The 26,694-nt window shown below is 40.1% G+C and overlaps 2 protein-coding genes across 2 annotated transcripts in view; one reads left to right on the top strand and one right to left on the bottom strand.

The window, feature by feature from the left end:
• Positions 1 to 26,694, top strand: part of LOC123741878 (zinc finger protein 184-like) — a gene marked incomplete at both ends in the record, with an annotated part of 464,177 nt that overhangs the window by 108,541 nt on the left and 328,942 nt on the right. The window lies entirely within an intron of this gene.
• On the bottom strand, positions 1,924 to 18,445 carry LOC106597716 (NLR family CARD domain-containing protein 3-like). Its single transcript, XM_045716015.1, has 6 exons — positions 18,396 to 18,445; positions 13,689 to 13,808; positions 9,741 to 9,869; positions 6,894 to 7,022; positions 5,354 to 5,589; positions 1,924 to 3,728 (listed from the first exon to the last, which is right to left on the bottom strand). Exons 1-6 carry the CDS (start codon positions 18,431 to 18,433, stop codon positions 1,924 to 1,926), a joined length of 2,457 nt encoding a protein of 818 aa, XP_045571971.1. The 5' UTR covers positions 18,434 to 18,445.

Below are 26,694 nucleotides of genomic sequence, written 5' to 3'. Positions count from 1 at the left end.
TCATCATTAAGAATTCATTCATGATTATTCATAATCATGGTAGCATCCACATGAATGTAGAAGTGTTCAGAAACATCTTCTATTCTTACTGACAATACAAATGAAGTGACTCCAAAATGACAGGACATTATTCACCATTCAGTTTCTATTAGGAAAAACATCCAAAACACAACCAAAACAAACTGAAAAATGAATTCAACAAGTTAGTAGAATCACAAGCTTGATGTAATCACTGCAGGCATGGAACATGGTACAAAATACTAAACTTATGACTACTTTAATACAATATAAGTGAATTTGTCCGAATATTTAAACCTTTTTCAAATGGGAGAACTACGTACAGAAAGTGCTTTCCTTTCTTATCAGTAACACAGCTATGTATGAAAATACCCTCAAATAAAAGGTGACATTCTGTACTGTCACCTAATATGAAACATTCTATCTCAAATAAAAAATGCTGGAGCATAGCACCATATTTAAAACTGTAAGCTTCACTGTCCAAACACATATGGTGTGGACTATGTGTGCCTGGTAAACACATGTGGATCTGGTGAACAGCTATCACTTGTTGACCAACTACAGGAATACTGACCTCAGAGTCTCCAGTCTGCAGTGTGGATCCTCCAGTCCAGCAGAGAGCAGCTTCACTCCTGAATCCTTCAGGTCATTGTTACTCAGGTCCAGCTCTCTCAGGTGTGAGGGGTTTGACCTCAGAGCTGAGACCAGAGAAGCACAGCCTTCCTCTGTGACTCCACAGCCTGACAGCCTGACAAAGAGATCATCATGACTTCACATACACACTGTTAATTTAACGAGTAGCGTAGAAGGACAATGGCAGATGCATTTGGTTTATTCTCTCAAACAACATATATATTCATATCTTCTTCATCTTAAGTCAAACATGTCTGATATGAACATTGACATAAACCCTCTACATACTTGAGTTTCTCCAGTCTGCAGTGTGGATCCTCCAGTCCAGCAGAGAGCAGTCTGACTCCTGAGTCTCCTGGGTGATTGTAGCTCAGGTCCAGCTCTCTCAGGTGTGAGGGGTTTGACCTCAGAGCTGAGACCAGAGAAGCACAGCCTTCCTCTGTGACTAGACAGCCTGACAGCCTGCAAAGAGTCAAATCATATTAAAATCACACTGCTATTCTTTGGTGGTGAAAATATATATTTGTTCAACATGTTCAGATAAATCAGTGTCCTGAAACCTGCAATATATATTCATAAATGAATGAATGTATCATTATAAGAAATTACAAATTATGGAAGTATTGCTTGTAGAGAGAAACATGTATTGTACAAATGTTTGGGTTGACTGACCAGACCAGTTTAAAAAGCAGTATCAGTCAAAAGACAGACAGTGAGGTATCAGATTTAGATTGTATTGAGTATACAGTCCACACTATATATAATACTGACCTCAGAGTCTCCAGTTTACAGTGGGGATTCCCCAGTCCAGCAGAGAGCAGCTTCACTCCTGAATCCTTCAGGTCATTGTTACTCAGATCCAGCTCTCTCAGGTGTGAGGGGTTTGAACTGAGAACTGAGGCCAACACTTCACAGGATGTGTCTGTGAGTTTACATCCAGTGAGTCTGCCAACACAGAAGAAATACAATGACAGACAGGTTGTATTAAAAAGTTATTCTCAGCTTTCCTAGCTTACACCGTTATGGTGCACGAATAATGTACAGGCTGTGCATTCATGGCTCAATGCTACAACTTTACTGATCAGTTTGTATTGTAGTTTAAGAGTTTTCAGCTGATAGAAAGTTTAGTCAGCCAATGAAAATACTGTTGTTCCTACATTCAGTAAAGTTTGGTCTGAGGGATAGTCACATGAGTACTTACAGAGCCAGTCAGCCAATGAAAATACTGCTATAACTGCAATTTATTTTGGTGTGCGATATTTACAGTGATACTTACAGAGCTTTCCTGCAGCCTCTCACAGCTGGGAGCAGTCTCCTACGACCCTCCTCTGATGTCTTGTATTCCTTCAGGTCAAACACATCCAGAACCTCCTCTGATATCTGCAGCATGTAGGCCAGTGCTGAACACTGAGCATGTGTGAGGTTTTTGGATCTCTTTTCTGACCTCAAGTACACTTCGATTACCTTCTGTACTGAATGGTCTTTCATCTCTATCAGACAGTGGAAGAGATTGATGCACCTCTCTGGGGACATGTTCTTCCTCTGCATCACCTTAAGGGATCGGATTATTTTCTGGACGCTCTCCGGACTGCTTTCTGTCTGTGTCACCAGACCTCGTAGGAGTTTCTGATTGGACTCCAGTGACATGCCATGAAGGAAGCGGACAAAAAGGTCCAGGTGTCCATTCTTACTCTCCAAGGCTTTATCCACGGTACACTTCAGCAGCTCATGCAAGGTTAGCTCTTCAGACACACCTCTAGACTTTCTTTTGAGGAAGGGCTTCAGTGCATCCATGTTCCTGGCAGTGTAACAATGGTACATGTAGACAGCTGAGAGAAACTCCTGAATGCTCAGATGAACAAAGCAGTATACCACTCTCTGAAATAACACAGACTCTTCTTTAAAGATTTGTGTGCACACTCCTGAGTACACTGAGGCTTCTTTGACATCAAGGCCACACTCTTTCAGGTCTTCTTCATAGAACATGAGATTACCCTTCTCCAGATTGTCAAACGCCAGCTTCCCCAGCTTCAGAAGAATTTCCTTATCTGACTCCATGAGCTCCTCTTGATCCATCTCATCTCTTCCATGATATTTCTGGTTCTTCAGGCTGGTCTGAATGAGCAGGAAGTGTATGGACATCTCAGTCAGAGTCGTGGGCATCTCTCTCCTCTTGTCTGTACTCAACATGTGTTCAAGGACTATTGCAGAAATCCAACAGAACACCGGCATGTGGCACATGATGTGGAGGCTCCTTGATGTCTTTATGTGTGAGATGATTCTGCTGGCCAGGCCCTCATCACTGAATCTCTTCCTGAAGTACTCCTCCTTCTGTGGGTCATTGAACCCTCGTACCTCTGTCACCTGGTCAATACACTTAGGGGGGATCTGATTGGCTGCTGCAGGTCGGGAGGTTATCCATAGGAGAGCAGAGGGAAGCAGATTCCCCTTGATGAGGTTTGTCAGCAGAACATCAACAGATGATGTCTGGGTGACATCAGACACCTTTTCATTGTGCTGGAAATCCAATGGAAGTCTGCTTTCATCCAAACCATCAAAGATGAACATAGCTTTACAGGCAGTGAGTTTCTTTGCATTGCCTATGTCTAGTTCTGTGTGGAAGTCATTTAAAAGTCTGAGAAGACTGTACTGGAGATCTTTGATCAAGTTCAGCTCCCGGAAAGGAAGCACAAATATGATCTCCACATCTTGGTTTGCCTTCCCTTCAGCCCAGTCTAGGATGAACTTCTGCACAGAGACAGTTTTCCCGATGCCAGCGATGCCCTTCGTCAGCACAGTTCTGATGCTTCTCTCTTGGCCAGGTAAGGGTTTAAAGATGTCATTGCAGTGGATTGCTGTGTCATGTGAGGTTGGTGTCCTGGATGCTGTCTCTAGCTGCCACACCTCATGTTCATTGTTAACACCTTCACTCTCTCCTTCTGTGATGTAGAGCTCTGTGTAAATCCTGTTGAGGGGAGTTTGGTTCCCTGCTGTTTCCATGCCTTCTATCACACATTCATACCTCCTTTTCAGACTGGCTTTATGGTTTACTATAGCTCTCTGCACGCTGTCATCCACTACAAGGAGGAGTAAAAGGATGTGTATCAGACATATTCATTGACAGGATGAAATGTGGGCCTCCACAACTACAGTAACTTATATTATCTCATATTATTGTAGTTAACCTGTTATGGCTAGGGGACAGTATTTTCACGGCTGGATAAAAAACATACCCGATTTAATCTGGTTACTACTCCTGCCCAGTAACTAGAATATGCATATAATTATTGGCTTTGGATAGAAAACACTCCAAAGTTTCTAAAACTGTTTGAATGGTGTCTGTGAGTATAACAGAACTCAAATGGCAGGTCAAAACCTGAGAGATTCCTTTACAGGAAGTGGCCTGTCTGACCATTTCTTGAACTTCTTTGCCATCTCTATCTTTTACAAAGGATCTCTGCTCTAACGTGACACTTCCTACGTCTTCCATAGGCTCTCAGAGCCCGGAAAAAACAGAATGTCGTCATCCCAGCCCCAGGCTGAAACACATTATCGCCTTTCTCAAGTGGCCGATCAAGGGACTGTGGGCTTAGGCGCGTGCCCTGGCTGCCCCCGTCTTTGTGATTTTTCCTCTGTTTGCCGAAAAGGAGATTCCCGGTCGGAATATTATCGCGTTTTTACGAGATAAATTGCATAAAAATTGATTTTAAACAGCGGTTGACATGCTTCGAAGTACGTTAATGGAATATTTAGAATTTTTTTGTCACGATTTGCGCCATGCGCGCGACCCTGATATACCATTTCGGATAGTTTCTGGAACACACGAACAAAACGCCGCTATTCGGATATAACGACGGATTATTTGGGACCAAACCAACATTTGTTATTGAAGTAGCAGTCCTGGGAGTGCATTCTGACGAAGACAACAAAGGTCATAACATTTTTGTAATAGTAAATCTGATTTTGGTGAAGGCTAAACTTGCCGGGTGTCTAAATAGCTAGCCCGTGATGGCTGGGCTATGTACTTAGAATATTGCAAAATGTGCTTTCACCAAAAAGCTATTTTCAAATCGGACATATCGAGTGCATAGAGGAGTTCTGTATCTATAATTCTTAAAATAATTGTTATGCTTTTTGTGAACGTTTATCGTGAGTAATTTAGTAAATTGTTAATAAATTCCCCGGAAGTTTGCGGGGGTATGCTAGTTCTGAACGTCACATGCTAATGTAAAAAGCTGTTTTTTGATATAAATATGAACTTGATTGAACAAAACATGCATGTATTGTATAACATAATGTCCTAGGTGTGTCATCTGATGAAGATCATCAAAGGTTAGTGCTGCATTTAGCTGTCTTCTGGGTTTTTGTGACATTATATTCTAGCTTGAAAAATGGGTGTCTGATTATTTCTGGCTGGGTACTTTGCTGACATAATCTAATGTTTTGCTTTCGCTGTAAAGCCTTTTTGAAATCGGACAGTGTGGTTACATAAAGGAGAGTCTTGTCTTTAAAATGCTGTGAAATAGTCATATGTTTGAAAAATTGAAGTTTTTGTATTTTTGAGGAATTTGTAATTCGCGCCACGCCTATCATTGGATATTGGAGCAGGTGTTCCGCTAGCGCAACGTCTAGATGTAAGAGGTTAACTACATTTAAATCATATTGAGGTATTGACTTAGCACAGGTCTGCAAGTGTTCTTACTGTTTTCAGAGCCTCTTGCATCATTGGATTCCCTCAGGTGCTGTAGTACAGGAAGTGTTCTGGATCTCTTTCTACACTGAGGGCAGTCATAGTCTCCTGAAGGAGCAGGTTTCTCCCAGTATCTGGTGATGCACTGTCTGCAGAACCTGTGTCCACAGGTGATGGAGACCGGATCCCTCAGAACCTGCTGACACACTGCACACCTGGACTGATCCTCTGGCAGAGTAGACCATCCACTACAGAGATAAAGGAGAGAGAGATACTGATCCTCTAACAGAGTAGACCATCCACTACAGAGATAAAGGAGAGAGAGATACTGATCCTCTAACAGAGTAGACCATCCACTACAGAGATAAAGGAGAGAGAGATACAGAGTAGACCATCCACTACAGAGATAAAGGAGAGAGAGATACTGATCCTCTGGCAGAGTAGACCATCCACTACAGAGATAAAGGAGAGAGAGATACTGATCCTCTAACAGAGTAGACCATCCACTACAGAGATAAAGGAGAGAGAGATACTCATCCTCTAACAGAGTAGACCATCCACTACAGAGATAAAGGAGAGAGAGATACTGATCCTCTAACAGAGTAGACCATCCACTATAGAGATAAAGGAGAGAGAGATACTGATCCTCTAACAGAGTAGACCATCCACTACAGAGATAAAGGAGAGAGAGATACTGGTCCTCTAACAGAGTAGACCATCCACTACAGAGATAAAGGAGAGAGAGATACTGATCCTCTAACAGAGTAGACCATCCACTACAGAGATAAAGGAGAGAGAGATACTGATCCTCTAACAGAGTAGACCATCCACTACAGAGATAAAGGAGAGAGAGATACAGAGTAGACCATCCACTACAGAGATAAAGGAGAGAGAGATACTGATCCTCTGGCAGAGTAGACCATCCACTACAGAGATAAAGGAGAGAGAGATACTGATCCTCTAACAGAGTAGACCATACACTACAGAGATAACGGAGAGAGAGATACTGATCCTCTGACAGAGTAGACCATCCACTACAGAGATAAAGGAGAGAGAGATACTGATCCTCTGGCAGAGTAGACCATCCACTACAGAGATAAAGGAGAGAGAGATACTGATCCTCTGGCAGAGTAGACCATCCACTACAGAGATAAAGGAGGGTGCAGTAATTCCTCTAATAAACTCAGTTACAAGAAATTACACATTACAACAACAACAACAACAAACATCTAGTGACGTACCTAAAGGCTTGATGCTAATTATTTAACCCGTCTCCTCCCCTTCATCTACACTGACTGAAGTGGATTTAACAAGTGACATCAATAAGGGATCATAGCTTTCACCTGGATTCACCTTGTCAATCTATGTAATGGAAAAAGCAGGTGTTCATAATGTTTTGTTCACTCACTGTATAAAAGATATATGACATAAACAACAAATGATAAGCAGATGCATTACAGTATGTACTCAGATACACAAAATACATCAGGTTTCAGATCTTGAAGGTTCTCCTCTTCAATAGTAATATCATCAATTCTGACCAGTAACTTACCTGGGGTCAAAGGTCCCAGATCCATTACTAAAATGCATAGGCTGATCCATAGAGAAGTAGCTCTTCATGGACAGATGACTGGGTACTGGAGAGACTGATCTCTGGAGAGACTGAGTTTGCTTGGAGATTCTGAAAAACATAATGAATCACCATGTAACTACATTTCAAAATATATCCAAATTATATATCGATAGATTACATACATTACATAAAGCATTAAAATATATGGCATTACATAAAGCAAAAAACATACACTGAGTGTACAAAACATTAAGAACACCCTCCTAATACTGAGTGCCCCCCCCCCACCTTTTTGCCCTAAAATTAACCTCAACTCGTCAAGGCATTGACTCTTCAAGGTGTCGAAATCGTTCCACAGAGATGCTGGCCCATGTTGACTCCTATGATTCTCACAGTTGTGTCAAGTGGGCAGGATGTCCTTTGGGTGGTGGACCATTTTTGAGACACATGGGAAACTGTTAAGCGTGGAAAAACCCAGCAGCGTTGCAGGTCTTAACACTAATCTGTGCGCCTGGCACTGATTGATGTGGATTCAACAAGTGACATCAACAAGGGATCATAGCTTTTCATGTTTCAAGGAGCGGGAGTAAACAAAACTGTCAAGGAGGTGTGTAAACAAAACTCCTTAAAAATTTGGCAAGATAAGAAGTTGGGGTATGGGGGAGACAAAATACTGATGCCTACATAGAAAAACATTTTGGTTTACATAACTTAAAATGCATTTAATAAATAAATATCTTTAGGGTTACGGTATATTTTGGAGTTTTGGACAATGTTTTCATATGACCTCAATATTCTAAAAGTGTTACTGAGTTAACCTGGAAGCCTATAAGAAATCCTGCTATGCCCTCCAATGAACCATCAAACAGGCAAAGCATCAATACAGGACTGAGATCGAATACAACTACACCAGCTCTTCCGGACGACTATGTGATCACGCTCTCAGCAGTCAATGTAAGACCTTTAAACAGGTCAACATTCACAAGGCCGCAAGGCCAGACGGATTACCAGGATGTGTACTCTGAGCATGCGCTGACCAACTGGCAAGTGTCTTCACTGACATTTTCAACCTTTCCCTGTCCGAGTCTTTAATACCAACATATTTTAAGCAGACCACCATAGTCCCTGTGCCTAAGAACACTAAGGTAACCTGCCTAAATGACTACCGACCCGTAACACTCACATCTGTAGCCATGAAGTGCTTTGAAAGGCTGGTCATGGCTCACATTAACACCATCATCCCAGAAACCCAAGACCCACTGCAATTTGCATACAGCCCCAACAGATCCACAGATGATGCAATCTCTATTGCACTCCACACTGCCCTTTCCCACCTGGACAAAAGGAACACCTATGTGAGAATGATATTCATTGACTACAGCTCAGCGTTCAACACCATAGTGCCCTCAAAGCTCATCACTAAGCTAAGGACCCTGGGACTAAACACCTCCCTCTGCAACTGGATCCTGGACTTCCTGACGGGCCGCCCCCAGCTGGTAAGGGTAGGTAACAACACATCCGCCACGCTGATCCTCAACACGGGGGCCCCTTAGGGGTGCGTGCTCAGTCCCCTCCTGTACTCCCTGTTCATTCATGGCTGCACGGCCAGGCACGACTCCAACACCATCATTAAGTTTGCTGATGACACAACAGTGGTAGGCCTGATCACCAACAACGATGAGACAGCCTATAGGGAGGTCAGAGACCTGGCCGTGTGGTCCCAGGACAACAACCTCTCCCTCAACGTGATCAAGACCAAGGAGATGATTGTGGACCACAGGAAAAAGAGGACCAAGCACGCCCCCATTCTTATCGACGGGGCTGTAGTGGAGCAGGTTGAGAGCTTCAAGTTCCTTGGCGTCCGCATCACCAACAAACTAACATGGTCCAAGCACACCAAGACAGTCGTAAAGAGGGCATGACAAAACCTATTCCCCCAAAGAATACTGAAAAGATTTGGCATGGGTCTTCAGATCCTCAAAAGGTTCTACAGCTGCACCATTGAGAGCATCCTGACTGGTGGCATGACTGCATGGTATGGCAACTGCTCGGCCTCCGACCGCAAGGCACTACAGAGGGTAGTGCGAACGGCCCAGTACATCACTGGGACCAAGCTTCCTGCCATCCAGGACCTCTATACCAGACGGTGTCAGAGGAATTGCCCTAAAAATTGTCAAAGACTCCAACCACCCAAGTCATAGACTGTTCTCTCTGCTACCGCACGGCAAACGGTACCGGAGCGCCAAGTCTAGGTCCAAGAGGCTTCTAAACAACTTCTACCCCCAAGCCATAAGACTCCTGAACACCTAATCAAATTGCTACCCAGACTATTTGCATTGCCCCCCCCTCCCCTATACGCCGCTGCTACTCTCTGTCATCATCTATGCATGGTCACTTTAATAACTCTACCTACATGTACATATTACCTCGACTAACCAGTGCCCCCGCACATTGACTCTGTACCGGTACCCCCTGTATATAGTCTAGCAATTGTTATTTTACTGCTGCTCTATACTTTTATCTCTTATTCTCATTCATACTTTTTAAACTGCATTGTGGGTTAGGGCTTGTAGGAAAGCATTTCACTGTATTCGGCGCATGTGACTGATAAAATTTGATTTGATTCAACTTGTCAATCTACGTCATGGAAAGAGCAGGTGTTCATAATGTTTTGTAAACACAGTGTCTTAAAATATATGACATAAACAACAAATGATAAGCAGATGCTTTACAGTATATACTCAGATACACAAAATACATCTGGTTTCAGATCTTGAAGGTTCTCCTCTTCAATAGTAATATCATCAATTCTGACCGGTAACTTACCTGGGGTCAAAGGTCCCTGATCCATTACTAAAATGCATAGGCTGATCCATAGAGAAGTAGCTCTTCATGGACAGATGACTGGGTACTGGAGAGACTGATCTCTGGAGAGACTGAGTTTGGTTGGAGATTCTGAAAAACATAATGAATCACCATGTAACTACATTTCAAAATGTATCAAAATTATATATCAATAGATTACATACATTACATAAAGCATTAAAATATATGGCATTACATAAAGCAAAAACATACACTGAGTGTACAAAACATTAAGAACACCCTCCTAATACTGAGTGTCCCTCCTCTTTTGCCCTACAATTAGCCTCAACTTGTCAAGGCATCGACTCTTCAAGGTGTAGAAAACGTTCCACAGAGATGCTGGCCCATGTTGACTCCTATGATTCCCACAGTTGTGTCAAGTGGGCTGGATGTCCTTTGGGTGGTGGACCATTTTTGAGACACACGGGAAACTGTTGAGCATTAACAACCCAGCAGCGTTGCAGTTCTTGATACAAATCGGTGCGCCCGGCAGCAAGAAAGTAAAATAAATAGGTTTTGATTATGTTTTAATGGTAATGGCGACATACAGTGGGGGAAAAAAGTATTTGATCCCCTGCTGATTTTGTACGTTTGCCCACTGACAAAGAAATGATCAGTCTATCATTTTAATGGTAGGTTTATTTGAACAGTGAGAGGCAGAATAACAACAAAAAATCCAGAAAAACGCATGTCAAAAATGTTATGAATTGATTTGCATTTTAATGAGGGAAATAAGTATTTGACCCCTCTGCAAAACATGACTTAGTACTTGGTGGCAAAACCCTTGTTGGCAATCACAGAGGTGGCTGGCTGAGGGAAGGAGGTTCTCACCCAAGATTTGACGTTACATGGCCCCATTCATCATCTCTTTGATGCGGTGAAGTTGTCATGTCCCCTTAGCAGAAAAAGACCCCAAAGCATAATGTTTCCACCTCCATGTTTGACGGTGGGGATGGTGTTCTTGGGGTCATAGGCAACATTCCTCCTCCTCCAAACAGGGCGAGTTGAGTTGATGCCAAAGAGCTCCATTTTGGTCTCATCTGACCACAACACTTTCACCAGTTGTCCTCTGAATCATTCAGATGTTCATTGGCAAATTTCAGACGGGTATGTATATGTGCTTTCTTGAGCAGGGGGACCTTGCAGGCGCTGCAGGATTTCAGTCCTTCACGGCGTAGTGTGTTACCAATTGTTTTCTTGGTGACTATGGTCCCAGCAGCCTGACAAGATCCTCCCGTGTAGTTCTGGGCTGATTCCTCACCGTTCTCATGATCATTGCAACTTCACGAGGTGAGATCTTGCATGGAGCCCCAGGCCGAGGGAGATTGACAGTTCTTTTGTGTTTCTTCCTTTTGCGAATAATCGCACCAACTGTTGTGTCATGACGTTGGCCTGTGGGTAAGGTTTATGACCCCCCCCCATAAATACCTTTCTCCCCCTCTCTGAATCTACTGAAGGACTTGAATAGCCTGTGTTAAATATAGAGAGTCTTGGAACATCAAACAAATGGGGAAAGGTACCACATATTTTGTTAATAAAACCAGTTGGAAATATGCTTGGGAACGTAATGAGTATGTATGTCAGTTCGGTTGTCATCTGAGACATTATGACTGTTGACAGGACGACATAAACTGTATCTGAGAAAGTATACGCCCAGTAGTTATCAGAGTCACATGGAATTGTTATGCAATTGAAATGTTTGATATTGAAAATGTTTGTTAGGAGATGAAATGTAATTTTAGCTTCCGAATGAGAGATTTGGGTTTTCATAAGGAAAGTGCCCTGCTCGATCAGTGGCCCAACCCTGTGAAGAGACAGGGGTTATAAACGATGAAACACCTCCCTCCCCCTCTCCACTATATAATCCTTTGACGAAAAGATAACCAGGTGGTTCCAGTACTTCCGAGTACGGAAGGTCTGTTGGCCAACCCGGCCAGCATCTACGACCAATCTACCGAAGCGCAGCTCAGAGTAAATATTTATTGCATTTTCCTTTTCCAAATGGGCGGTAATTTAGAATGCATAAGATAATGTATTTACGATAGCATAGCTGCTGTTTCTTTGTTCCTAAATCTTCCCGCTCTTTCATTCAAGCCCAACCCCCTTTCCTTTGTGTAACCAGCTTTCATACAGGTTCCGTCCACCAGGGATGTTTTCTGTATGACATCATTGTATTCTGTGTATTTGTAATTCTGTGTGATTAGTTAGGTATTTAGTAAATAAATAATTAAACCCAATTTTGTATTGCTGATTCAACTTGTTAGCCAGGGTTCGTGAAGATAACCAAGAATTTACAACTTTCATTATGAGACTGAAAATAAGACAAGGGTTAACATTGACTGCTATCGATGTAAAATATTACTAAGTATTTTAAGAGTTTATTCGGAAGATAACGGCTCTATAAACGTTCTTCCGTGGTGCCCCGACTTTCTAGTTAATTACATTTACATGATTAGCTTAATCAGGTAATATTAATTACAGAGAAATCATTTTCTAAGTTAGCATGTCATATCACTTAATCCGGCATAGCCAAAGACACGACAGTTGTCACCTTTTCACCAAGCTGCTTGGCGATGGTCGTGTTGCCCATTCCAGCCTTGTGTAGGTCTACAATCTTGTCCCTGACATCCTTGGAGAGCTCTTTGGTCTTGGCCATGGTGGAGAGTTTGGAATCTGATTGATTGATTGCTTCTGTGGACAGGTGTCTTTTATACAGGTAACAAACTGAGATTAGGAGCACTCCTTTTAAGAGTGTGCTCCTAATCTCAGCTCGTTACCTGTATAAAAGACACCTGGGAGTCAGAAATCTTTCTGATTGAGAGGGGGTCAAATACTTATTTCCCTCATTAAAATGCAAATCAATTTATAACATTTTTGACATGCGTTTTTCTGGATTTTTTGTTGTTGTTATTCTGTCTCTCACTGTTCAAATTAACCTACCATTAAAGTTATAGACTGATCATTACTTTGTCAGTGGGCAAACGTACAAAATCAGCTGGGGATCAAATACTTTTTCCCCTCACTGTACGTAAATGCCAACAAAATAACTTTTTGGTCTGTGTGTGTGTGTGTGTGTGTGTGTGTGTGTGTGTGTGTGTGTGTGTGTGTGTGTGTGTGTGTGTGTGTGTGTGTGTGTGTGTGTGTTTCAACTATTTAACTGTAGTAGAATGCTGAGAAGGCAGCTAAAATTTTAAATATCGGTTATCGGTATCGGGTTGTTTGGCAAGGAAAATATCGGATATCGGGTTGTTTGGCAAGGAAAATATCGGATATTGGGTTGTTTGGCAAGAAAAATATCGGATATCGGGTTGTTTGGCAAGGAAAATATCGGATATCGGGTTGTTTGGCAAGGAAAATATCGGATATCGGGTTGTTTGGCAAGGAAAATATCAGATATCGGGTTGTTTGGCAAGGAAAATATCGGATATCGGGTTGTTTGGCAAGAAAAATATCGGATATCGGGTTGTTTGGCAAGGAAAATATCGGATATCGGGTTGTTTGGCAAGAAAAATATCGGATATCGGGTTGTTTGGCAAGGAAAATATCGGATATCGGGTTGTTTGGCAAGGACAATATCGGATATGGGTATCGGCCAAAAATGTCATATCGATGCATCCCTATTAAACCTGTCTGGTCCCCTTCATCTACACTGATTGAAGAGGATTTAACAAGTGGCATCAATAAGGATCATTGCTTTCACCTGGATTCACCTTGTCAATCTACGTCATGGAAAAAGCAGGTGTTCATAATGTTTTGTGCACTTACTGTATAAAAAATATATGACATAAACAACAAATGATAAGCAGATGCTTTACAGTATATACTCAGATACACAAAATACATCTGGTTTCAGATCTTGAAGGTTCTCCTCTTCAATAGTAATATCATCAATTCTGACCGGTAACTTACCTGGGGTCAAAGGTCCCTGATCCATCACTAAACTGTACAGGATGATGCATAGAGGAGTCACTCTTCATGGACAGATGACTGGGTACTGGAGAGACTGGTCTCAGAGTTTGGTTGGGGATTCTGAAAAACATAATGAATCACCATGTAACTACATTTCAAAATGTATCAAAATTATATATCAATAGATTAAATACATTACATAAAGCATTAAAATATATGGCATTACATAAAGCAAAAGACATACACTGAGTGTACAAAACATTAAGAACACCCTCCTAATACTGAGTGTCCCCCCCTCTTTTTTGTCCTCAGAACAGCCTCAACTCATTAAGAAATGGACACATAAGGTGTGGAAAGCGTCCCACAGGGATGCTGGCCCATGTTGACTCCAATGCTTCCCTCAGTTGTGTCAAGATGGCTGGATGTCCTTTGTGTGGACCATTCTTGATTCCTACCTGTCTCCTCCCCTTCATCTACACTGATTGAAGTGGATTTAACAAGTGTAACTTAATTGTAACATAATCACATAGGCCTACTGATTCACTTCATCTCAGTTCCACTTGAATCCTTCAGAGTCTATTGATGCACATACTTCATAGTATGTCCATATGTACAGTACCAGTCAGAAGTTTGGACACACCTCCTCATTGCAGGGTTTTTCTTTATTTTTACTATTTCTACATTGTAGAATAATAGTGAAGACATCAAAACTATGAAATAACATATGTGGAGTCATGTAGTAACCAAAAAAGTGTTAAACAAATCAAAATATATTTTATATTTGAGTTTCTTCAAAGTAGCCACCTTGATGACAGCTATGCACACTCTTGGCATTCTCTCAACCAGCTTTTTGAGGTAGTCACCTGGAATGCATTTCAATTAACAGGTGTACCTTGTTAAAAGTTAATTAGTTAATTAATTTCCTTCTTAATACATTTGAGCCAATCAGTTGTGTTGTGAAATGGTAGGGGTGGTATACAGAAGATTATTTATTTTACCTTTATTTAACTAGGCAAGTCCGTTAAGAACAAATTCTTATTTTCAATGACAGCCAAGGAACAGTGGGTTAAAACTAGTTAGGGCTAGGGGGCAGTATTGAGAATTTTGAAAAAATATGTGGCCATTTTTAACTGCCTCCTACACCAACTCAGAAGCTAGGATATGCATATTATTAACGGATTTGGATAGAAAACACTCTGAATTTTCTAAAAACTGTTTGAATGGTGTCTGTAAGTATAACAGAACTCATATGGCAGGCAAAAACCTGAGAAAAATACAAGCAGGAAATTAGAATTTTGTGGCTGTACTATCTTTGAGTCATTGCCAATAGAACACACAGTGACAAAGGATTCATTTTGCACTTCCTACGGCTTCCACTAGATGTCAACGATCTTTATAAAGTTGTTTGAAGCGTCTATGATGAACAGAGACCGGATGAGAAGGAAGGGAAGTTGACGTCCCTGGGATGTCGTCACTTCATTATTGCGCGCTCATGTGTAATGAGACTTTGTATTTCAAACGTTTATCAAGACACAGGAGAGGTCCTGTTGAAATATTTATCCGTTTCACGTTCTCAAGGCCCTAAAGATTGATGCTAAACAACGTTTGACATGTTTGAACGAACGTAAATAGATTTTTTTTTTTACTTTTTGTCGTGACTTTTCCCTCCCCCGCCCTACATTTTGAGTAGCCTACCGAACGCGCTAACAACATGGAACAACTTGGAGTTATTTGGACATAAATTATGAACTTTGTCGAAAGAAACAACATTTGTTGTGGACCTGGGATTCCTGTGCCGTCTGATGAAGATTATTAAAGGTAAGGGAATAGTTCTAATGTTATTTATGATGTTAGATGACTCCAACATGCCAGTTAACTGTATAGCCTAGTGTATTTTTCTGAGTGCAGTAGTCAGATTATTGCAAAGTGTGCTTTCCCAGTAAAGTTATTTTGAAATCTGTCAATGCGGTTACTTTCACGAGATATTAATCTATAATTCTTTGAATAACAGTTTAATATTTTATCCACGTTTTATAATGAGTATTTTAGAAAATTCACCGGCAGTTTTTGGGGGAACACATTTTCTGAACATCACGCGCCGATGTAAAATGCTGTTTTTAGATATAAATATGAACATGATGGAACAGAAAATGCATGTATTGTCTAACATAATGTCCTAGGAGTGTCATCTGATGAAGATTGTCAAAGGTTAGTGCATAATTTTAGCTGGTTTTCTGCTTTTGGTGACGCCTGTCTTTGCATTGACAAAACATTACACACAGCTATTTTCAATGTACTCTCCTAACATAACCTAACTTTATGCTTTCGCCGTAAAACCTCTTTGAAATCGGACAATGTGGTTGGATTTAGGAGATGTTTATCTTTCAAATGGTGAAAAATAGTTGATTGCTTGAGAAATGGAAATGATTTGATTCATGCAGTTTTGAATTTCCCGCCATGGTATCTTGTCAAGCAATCCCGTTACCGGGATCAGAGCGGGAAGGGGTCCCCAACATATATAGTGATTTTGGTTTATGTCAGTTTAATTGTTTGTTATGGTATAAGTTGTTATTTTATGATTGTAAGTGATAAAATGAACTAGTAATTCTGAGTAATTACTACTCTAGTAAGGAATAACACATGTTTCAGTACTACTGCAGTTGTTACATAATTCCAATAGATGGCAGCATAAGACCACAAATGATATTTCAGAATACTAGTTTAGCTTTTTCCCTGGATGCATCGCCACTCCCCTCACAGGAAAACTCCTGTGTGGCTTCTTTCTGTCCATTTCCACACTGCTAACGCAAGAGGAAGGACTGAAAAAGCATTTAACAGATTACTGTGAAGTAATATAACGATCGTTGATGTTTATTATTCCCTGTTTTTATGCTCATGTTTTACACTTCATTAATATAACGATTATCATTAAGCCTGAACATTAATTCAGTCACCTCTGGTCGAGAAAAACATATTTTCCCAGTACATTCATTCTCTAATTCATCAACCAGCATCGACCCGCTCTGCCTTCTCGAGCAAGCCAGGGGCATGTGGAGGTAAATTTAATTTAAAGGTAAAATGTTGAGGTAAATTTACTAACCGGGAGGGTTGAATTATGTCATTTATTGGCGGGCTGGAAGACATGCTCATCTTTTCTATTCCGAGGTTGTTTACTCGCAATATCAGATATTAAGATGATGTTTCATAATGTATGTATACTGAGGTTGAAGTTCTGAGTAGTGATCATTTACCAGGGGTTCAATACCTGCTATAGTCACTATTTATTTGCTCTCCCAAAAGCAACACAGGCCTAATACGAGATATATAGCTAACTAAAGTAATGAGTGACCATTTTAGAAAATCATGGGACATATAGTCTGTGGTTGCATGCTATTTTATTTCAATCATATTGCTGCTTGTAGCCTATAACTGATGCTTCGTGGTCTTATGCTGCCATCTATTGAAAATATTTAGCAATTAAAAGTTATTAATTCACCTACAGACATTGGTGAGGCAGCTGAGAATTAAAAAAAACGTCATGTGTCCAGCCTACTTGAGGCGCCCTGAAAATAATATTCAAAAGATTAGTCCTTGGATACAGAGGGGTTAAACACTAAAGTTACCGTCCATCTAGTGAAGAGAGGAGAACCTGACAGAGGTAGCCAGCATCCGTCAACGATAGAGGGACAAGCCCTCCACGGGATTGAACAGGTGGAAGAAACAACTGGGGAGCTCCATCGGTCCACAAGAAATGCAGGCAGCCGGTGATGATGTACTGGTAGCTAGGATAACTAGGATACTGCTGGTAGAGTAGCTAGCTAGCTTACCTAGCTGTACCGACTAGCTAGGATAACTAGGATGCTGCTGGTAGAGTAGCTAGCTAGCTTACCTAGCTGTACCGACTAGCTAGGATAACTAGGATGCTGCTGGTAGTAAATCAATTTATAACATTTTTGACATGCGTTTCTCTGGATTTTTTTGTTGTTATTCTGTCTCTCACTTTTCAAATAAACCTACCATTAAAATTATAGACTGATCATTTCTTTATCAGTGGGCAAACGTACAAAATCAGCAGGGGATCAAATACTTTTTTCCCCCACTGTAAAAGTGTAAAATAAACACGTTTTTCTTTTGATTATTTAATTATCTACATCATGTTATTTCAAGATATCCCTTTGGAGCGCAACATCACGTTGTTAAAAAATAATCCTAAATTGGGCATGGCTATAAATTAGGCAAATTGAAGGCATCTCGGGCGTAATATGTGTTTGATGAAAATGAACATTGTATGCAACGTTGTAGGCAACATTATTGGCAAGGGACTTGATGCCTACTATGCTAAAGCTATTTAGAGTTGTTAAACGGGGAGTGAAGAGTGTGTTGATATAACGGTAAAATTGTCAAAATTGTTATTGTAACAACGATCAGAATTGGTAAAGAAAATATGCATTCCATTATATTAGGCAATAATTAAGAGTAGGAAAAGTGGTCGTGTCATGTGAAAATTCTATCAAATGTGTTACATTGCAACGAGTACAGTCAGGGTGCCGTAGAGCCCCTGCAGTACCTCCACAGACCCCGGATTGAGATCCCCTGATTTAGCAGATGCTCTTATCCAGAGAGATTTACAGTAACTGCATTCATCTTAACATAGCTATTTATTTTGGAAATAAACTTAATAAATTATTCATAAAACTGTCATCTTACCTCTTAGCTTTGTTGTCATGTCTCCCAGAGATTCTCATTTTAGAGGCAGGGCCCCCCCTCTTCTCTCTCCCCAGAGAGACTCATTTTAGAGCACTGACCCCTAAACAGAGATCCTGCATGTTGGTTGTGGTTAACACAGTAACAACTAATTCTTGATTGTCAATTGTTCTCATTTATTCATTATCTCTTTGATAAATAAAACATTTACTAACAGACATAGAAACAGTCAGGTGATTTAATGCATCACATTAACTTGTAGGTGTGACATTTCATCTCCATGGTAACTGTCAATAATAATAATAAGTCACTGTTTGTTAAGGTAGTTCTAGACAGTACAGCAACAACAATAATAATAATAATAATAATAATAAGTCACTGTTAGTTAAATAAGGTAGTTATAGACAGAACAACAACAATAATAATAATAATAATAATAATAATTATGTCACTGTTTGTTAAGGTAGTTCTAGACAGTACAGCAACAACAATAATAATAATAATAATAATAATAAGTCACTGTTTGTTAAGGTAGTTATAGACAGTACAGCAACAATAATAATAATAATAATAATAATAATAATAATAAGTCACTGTTAGTTAAGGTAGTTCTAGACAGTACAGCAACAACAATAATAATAATAATAATAATAATAAGTCACTGTTTGTTAAGGTAGTTACAGACATTACAGCAACAATAATAATAATAATAATAAGTACTGTTTGTTAAGGTAGTTATAGACAGTACAGCAACAATAATAATAATAATAATAATAATAATAATAATAATAATAATATGACACTGTTTGTTAACCTGTTTAGGATAGGGGGAAGTATTTTCACGGCCGGATAAAAAAACGTACCCGATTTAATCTGGTTATTACTCCTGCCCAGAAACTAGAATATGCATATAATGATTTGATTTGGATAGAAAACACCCTAAAGTTTCTAAAACTGTTTGAATGGTGTCTGTGAGTATAGCAGAACTCATACGGCAGGCCAAAACCTGAGAAGATTCTATATGGGAAGTGCCCTGTCTGAACATTTCTTGGCCTTCTGTAGCCTCTTTATCAAAAATAGAGGATCTCTGCTGTAACGTGACATTTTCTAAGGCTCCCATAGGCTCTCAGAAGGCGCCAGAACGGGGAATGATAACTCTGCAGTCCCTGGGCGAAAAACAGTAGGGCTTTTGGAAAGTGGTTGTTCTGAGAACAATGACACTGGTGCGCGCGTGCATGTGAAGACTCCATTTTCTATTTTCAGTGTTTGAACAAAAACAAGGTCTCCCGGTCGGAATATTATCGCTTTTTTACGAGAAAAATCGCATAAAAATTGATTTTAAACAGCGTTTGACATGCTTCGAAGTACGGTAATGGAATATTTAGAATTTTTTTGTCACGATACACGCCGGCGTCACCCTTCGGATACTGTCTTGAACACAAGAACAAAACGCAGCTATTTGGATATAACTATGGATTATTTGGAACCAAAACAGCATAGGTAATCCAATTTTTCTTATAGTAAATCTGAGTTTGGTGAGTGCCAAACTTGGTGGGTGTCAAAATAGCTAGCCATGATGGCCGGGCTATCTACTCAGAATATTGCAAAATGTGAGTAATCGTGAGTAATTTTGTAAATTCACCGGAAGTTTTCGGTGGGTATGCTAGTTCTGAATGTCACATGCTAATGTAAAAAGCTGATTTTTTATATAAATATGAACTTGATTGAACAAAACATGCATGAATTGTATAACATAATGTCCTAGGAGTGTCATCTGATGAAGATCATCAAAGGTTAGTGCTGCATTTAGCTGTGGTTTTGGTTTTTGTGACATTATATGCTAGCTTGAAAAATGGGTGTCTGATTATTTCTGGCTGGGTACTCTGCTGACATAATCTAATGTTTTGCTTTCGTTGTAAAGCCTTTTTGAAATTGGACAGTGTGGTTAGATTAATTAGTCCCGTGCTTCGACTACTCAGACCCCTCACACATCCGGTCCATTCTGATGACCTCACAGACACCATACCACTTCTGACACCAATGTAGCAAACAGCTGGGCAGGGAAGTGAACCCAGGTCGCACATGTAAAAGGCCAACAACCTACGCGATCGCGCCATTGGCACCAATTGGGTCACTTGGTTGGAATTGTGAAGTGGCTCATATAGCGAGGATCACTGCACTTTAGTGGAGCTATGATACAATTACATTATCATATGAAATGTAGAGGATCACTACATTAAAGTGGAACTATGATACAATTACATTATCATATGAAATGTAGAGGATCACTGCACTTTAGAGGAACTATGATACAATTACATTATCATATGAAATGTAGAGGATCACTACACTATAGTGGAACTATGATACAATTACATTATCATATGAAATGTTAAATGTAGAAGTATAATATATGAATATTGATATATTGAATTTGACTTGACCAAGTCGTCCAGAATGGACCACGTCCATTCTGTCAAAACACTAACACATGTTTTCTATCCAAGAGGAACATATAATCAATCATAGCACAACGACTTTCAAAATACTAACAGTTGATGGCATTACATAAACTGCATTACTTTTCATGTTTCAGTTCTACCTGCAGACAATAGACAATATAAAATCCATTGTTTTTTATAATTCAGTTTCCTTTTACTGTAAACCACTCTAGATTTGACTGTAAACCACTCTAGATTTTACTGTAAACCACTCTAGATTTTTGTGTTGAGTGTCGAATGTGTGCATTTTTGGCAACATACTGTGACGACCCTCCCACTCTGTCTGCCGAATTCTTTCTCTTTGCTCTTGTTTTCCTTAATAGGATGTCGGTGGGCGGAGCCTGGAGGGTCGTTAGCGAAATGGGACACACCTTGGCTCGGGTGTGTCCCGGGATAAATACCCCACTTCCCCATTCATTGAAGACTCTCTCCATGCATCATATTGTTTGGTTGTGGCATTTTTGTGTTTGTTTTGTTTGTTTGCTTTGGCACCATTCAAAATGAGTCATCTTTACTTTATAGAATGTACAGTAGAAACAAACAGGAAGTGACAGAATTGCTTCAGTAAAAGCTTTTTTAGCAACCTGAAATTGCTGCCAGTGATCAACAACAAATCCAACATACATGGCCTTTGGTTCCAAATGTGTAAAAATAAAACACAATTACAGTAAAGAAGGGAAAAAACACAAAAATGCACAGTCCTGTTCTAATCTATACAATCTTCAGCATTTGGCCACATGCTAGGTGCCTTACATATGAAACAGCCTACAAGGCAACATCCTCTGAGGCTGCTATTGAATCTGATCATCCTGTCAGGAATAGAGCTCACCAACTCTGGATTACAGTATATGTATCAGCCTATAAAACACTGGCAGCTAATCTGCCTGCATGGTGCTTTACCTATGAAACAGCCAACTAGGCAGCATCCTGATTGAATCTGATCAGCCTGTCAGGAATGGAGCTCACCCACTCTGTACATTTAAATATTATCCATAAAACATGAAGTGTCCCTTACAATTAAACACATATTAGTTATGCAAGCTAACAACCAACATAGATAAGAGGACTACATAGCTAACTAGCTAGCTAGCAAACAACCAACATAGATAAGACTACATAGCTAACTAGCTAGCTAGCTAACAACCAACATAGATGAGAAGACTACATAGCTAACTAGCTAGCTAGCTGACAACCAACATAGATAAGAAGACTACATAGCTAACTAGGTAGCTAGCTGACAACCAACATAGATAAGAAGAATACATAGCTAACTAGCTAGCTAGCTGACAACCAACATAGATAAGAAGACTACATAGCTAGCTAGTGTCGTGTCTTTGGCTATGCCGGATTAAGTGATATGACATGCTAACCTATAAAATTCTCTCTGTAATTAATATTACCTGATTAAGCTAATCATGTAACTGTAATTAACTAGAAAGTCGGGGCACCACGGAAGAACGTTTATAGAGCCGTTATCTTCCGAATAAACTCTTAAAATACTTAGTAATATTTTACATCGGTAGCAGTCACTATTAACCCTTATCTTATTTTCAGTCTCATAATGAAAGTTGTAAATTCTTGGTTATCTTCACGAACCCTGGCTAACAAGTTGAATCAGCAATACAAAATTGGGTTTAATTATTTATTTACTAAATACCTAACTAATCACACAGAATTACAAATACACAGAATACAATGATGTCATACAGAAAACGTCCTGGTGGACGGAACCTGTATCATGGCTAGTTACACAAAGGAAAGGGGGTTGGGCTTGAATGAAAGAGCGGGAAGATTTAGGACCAGAGAAACAGCAGCTATGCTATCGTAAATACATTATCTTATGCATTCTAAATTACCGCCCATTTGGAAAAGGAAAATGCAATAACTATTTACTCTGAGCTGCGCTCGGTAGATTGGTCATAGATGCTGGCCGGGTTGGCCAACAGATCTTCCTGTACTCGGAACAATGTCTCTGGTGGTAAATTCGATACGTGGTGGTATCTTCGTCTGTTTGTTAGACTGGATCCGTCGTCCGTCCTTTCCTAGCCCACGTCGACAGCGGCTAGGAAGTATCACTTCTGTAGTGAATAAGCTCAAAGTTCATACCATTCGCCATCAAAGCTCACGCCGAGGTTGGCATTTTCTGTACTTGACCTGTGTGTCCTTCTAACGTAGAGGCTGCAGACCTCCCGTACTGGAACTACGTGGTTATCTTTTCGTCAAAGGCTTATATAGTGGAGAGGGGGGAAGGAGGTGTTTCATCGTTTATAACCCCTGTCTCTTCACAGGGTTGGGCCACTGATCGAGCAGGGCACTTTCCTTATGAAAACCCAATTCTCTCATTTGGAAGCTAAAATTACATTTAATCTCCTAACAAACAATTTCAATATCAAACATTTCAATTGCATAACAATTCCAGGTGACTCTGATAACTAGAGGGTGTATACTTTCTCAGGTACAGTTTATGTCGTCCTGTCATCAATCATAATGTCCCAGATAACAACGAACCTGACATACATACTCATTACGTTATCAAGCATATTTCCAACTGGTTTTATTACCAAAATATGGTTCCTTTCCTCATTTGTTTGATGTTCCCAGACTCTCTATATTTAACAGGACAGCAGTCCTTCATAGGGTCAGTAAGAGAGGGGAAGGGAGAAAGGTATTTATGGGGGGGGTCATAAACCTTACCCACAGGCCAACGTCATGACACTAGCTAACAACCAACATAGATAAGAAGACTACATAGCTAACTAGCTAGCTAGCTAGCTAAAAACCAACATAGATAAGAAGAATACATAGCTAACTAGCTAGCTAGCTGACAGCCAACATAGATAAGAAGACTACATAGCTAACTAGCTAGCTGACAACCAACATAAATAAGAAGACTACATAGCTAGCTAGTGTTGGGATATATTTTCTTAAACTAGATGTGGTGCATAGCTTATGAATACATGAATGTTAAACATAACAGGTTTGTATTGTATTAACATAGATTGAGCAACATATAATAGACGTGACTAACTGGAGGGTTGCTGTGCAGCAGGGGTGTAGGCTGAGTTAGACTCGTGACACACACACACACACACACACACACACACACACACACACACACACACACACACACACACACACACACACACACACACACACACACACACACACACACACACACACACACACACACACACACACACACACAGCCTGGTTGTGAAGCTGCTCAAGGACATGTGTCCGTGAGGAACTGGTAGAGTGGAAAATAACTGTAGCATAAAAACAGGCACTGTCCTTGGGGTTGCTGACTCTCGGGTGCAAACACGAAGATAAGCTGGAAGACAGTGATGCGCCAAGAGGCTGGGACCAGCCTGGGCGCCTGCGATAGGCTGAGCAAGTCTAAACCACGCTCAGCCTCTACTCTGACTGGCCTGCTCTGAGCGGGAACTATCTCTGTCAGAGTATTAAAGAAGAACTTTGTGTTTGAACAGTTAGTTCTCTGTTTGCCCTGCAGGGAACCCATGTACACGAAGATTGCATTTACCATTTATCGCTTGACTATAATAAAAAGACATAGAATATATTCGGTGACTCCGTGTCGCACTTTGTCCTGATACCAGATTTGATTGACGCAACCTAACACTAGCTTGCTCACAAGACTAGCCAAGTTAGCTGCATTGTTGCATGCGATTGGCTGTGTTCTTGGGGATAGCAGAGAGCCTGGAGGACAGTGTTGCCTGTCAAGCATTGTTCAGGGTTTAAATGCCCCTCCAGTGTTTAGCTGCCTAAACTGATAATGAGCTCCAAACACAAATGAAAGCATGATGCCATCAGGAAATGTACCATCCCTTATTGTAGCAATCAATACAAATGTATGCGTTTCCCCACCGTGGGCTCTGCATCCTCAGCCATACTGTCAATCTATCATCGATATGTCCACTCCTAATTATAGAGTTTATCTCGTGTTCTCAACAAAACAACTTTTGTTATTAGTGATCATGAGATAAATAAAGTGTGATCTCAACATAACGTGGGAGTTATTTTATATTCATATGTCCTCTCTGGACATCCTGATGACTAGCGCGCCATATATTCTTATGGATGAGCTCTAATGTGAAGCTAACTGAAGCTGGCTAGCTTTAGAAAACCAGTATATCAAGCCTGTATCATAGTATACCCCTCAGGCTACGTTCAGGTTTCAGCAAGAGGCAGGCATCAACATGCCGAGTCGTAGGCAACAACCTGGGTTGTATTCATTAGTTTACTCCACAGCCAACAGTTTTGCAACATTGCATAAACAGTTTACTCCAAATGCTGTACAATGTGACCTAAATGGTTTAAGCTGCCAAACATTTTGCTATGGTGGGCACTAATGAATTCACTCAACCTGTTTTGAGGAAGTGTAAGTTGTTGTAAGTCTCTTCACAATATTTATTTGTCTCTCTTTCAAACAACATACCTTCCTGAGTGAAAAGAGTTAACAGTAGATTAGAAAGAGAAAATGTTTGTTTGTTGCTTGTTGTGTTTTAAGCCTGTTTAGAGAAGACAAGTCTATAGACCTACGATACAGTAGGAGATCACCCTGGGGAACACAGGTGGGCACTGAACGAATCCACATCTAATTTACATCAAATACATTTTAAGGAGAGTAGGCCTATTATAACACTCTGTCCACCAAAAACATCAACTATATTAATACACATAACAATATCATCAACTATATGAATACACATAACAATATCATCAACTATATTAATACACATAACAATATCATCAACTATATTAATACACACAACAATACCATCAACTATATTAATACACATAACAATATCATCAACTATATTAATACACACAACAATATCATCAACTATATTAATACACATAACAATATCATCAACTATATGAATACACAATCGTCGTCTTACCTTTTATCTCTCTCTCAACAGAAGCAGAGTCTGGAATGATCCTTCGTCGTCAAAAGTTAATTTCAGTTGCTCAACTCTTATTTATTTTTTTCAGGTTCAGGCCTGTTCTCTCTCACTCCCCTCTCTCTTTGTCTCTTTCTGTCTCTCTGTTTCTCTCTTTCTCTCACACAGCCAACCAATGGAACAAATACATTTTCTTTCTAATAAACGAAAATAATACAGACATGTACAGAAACATATCCTTGACTCAAAAGTTCCAAGAAATACTATATTTTAGTATCAACTAATATTGTATTCTAATGACATCATCATGATTTATCAATTAAACTTTAATTTGAGCCATTAGTATGTAAGAGACATGATTTTGTCAAAACTATGTCAATGTATACCAGCATAAAGTACAACAACAGATCGATGTCAATGTAGATCTGCATAAAGTACAACAACAGATCTATGTCAGTGTAGACCAGCATAAAGTACAACAACAGATCTATGTCAATGTAGACCAGCATAAAGTACAACAACAGATCTATGTCAATGTAGACCAGCATAAAGTACAACAACAGATCTATGTCAATGTAGACCAGCATAAAGTACAACAACAGATCTATGTCAATGTAGACCAGCATAAAGTACAACAACAGATCTATGTCAATGTAGACCAGCATAAAGTACAACAACAGATCTATGTCAATGTAGACCAGCATAAAGTACAAGAACAGATGGATTGCAGTGATGAGTAACATACACCTACAGGTAACTGCCAAAACAAAGGAAACACCAACATAGTCTTACAGTTTTTTTTACAATCGCTTACAAGTGTTTACCTGTACATACTTTTACTAAACTCATTACAGCAACACACCTACATCACACAAT

The sequence above is a fragment of the Salmo salar genome, chromosome ssa03 (genome assembly GCF_905237065.1).
Source record: "Salmo salar chromosome ssa03, Ssal_v3.1, whole genome shotgun sequence".
Taxonomy (NCBI): Eukaryota; Metazoa; Chordata; class Actinopteri; order Salmoniformes; family Salmonidae; genus Salmo; species Salmo salar.
This window is presented reverse-complemented; position numbering and strand designations above follow the sequence as displayed.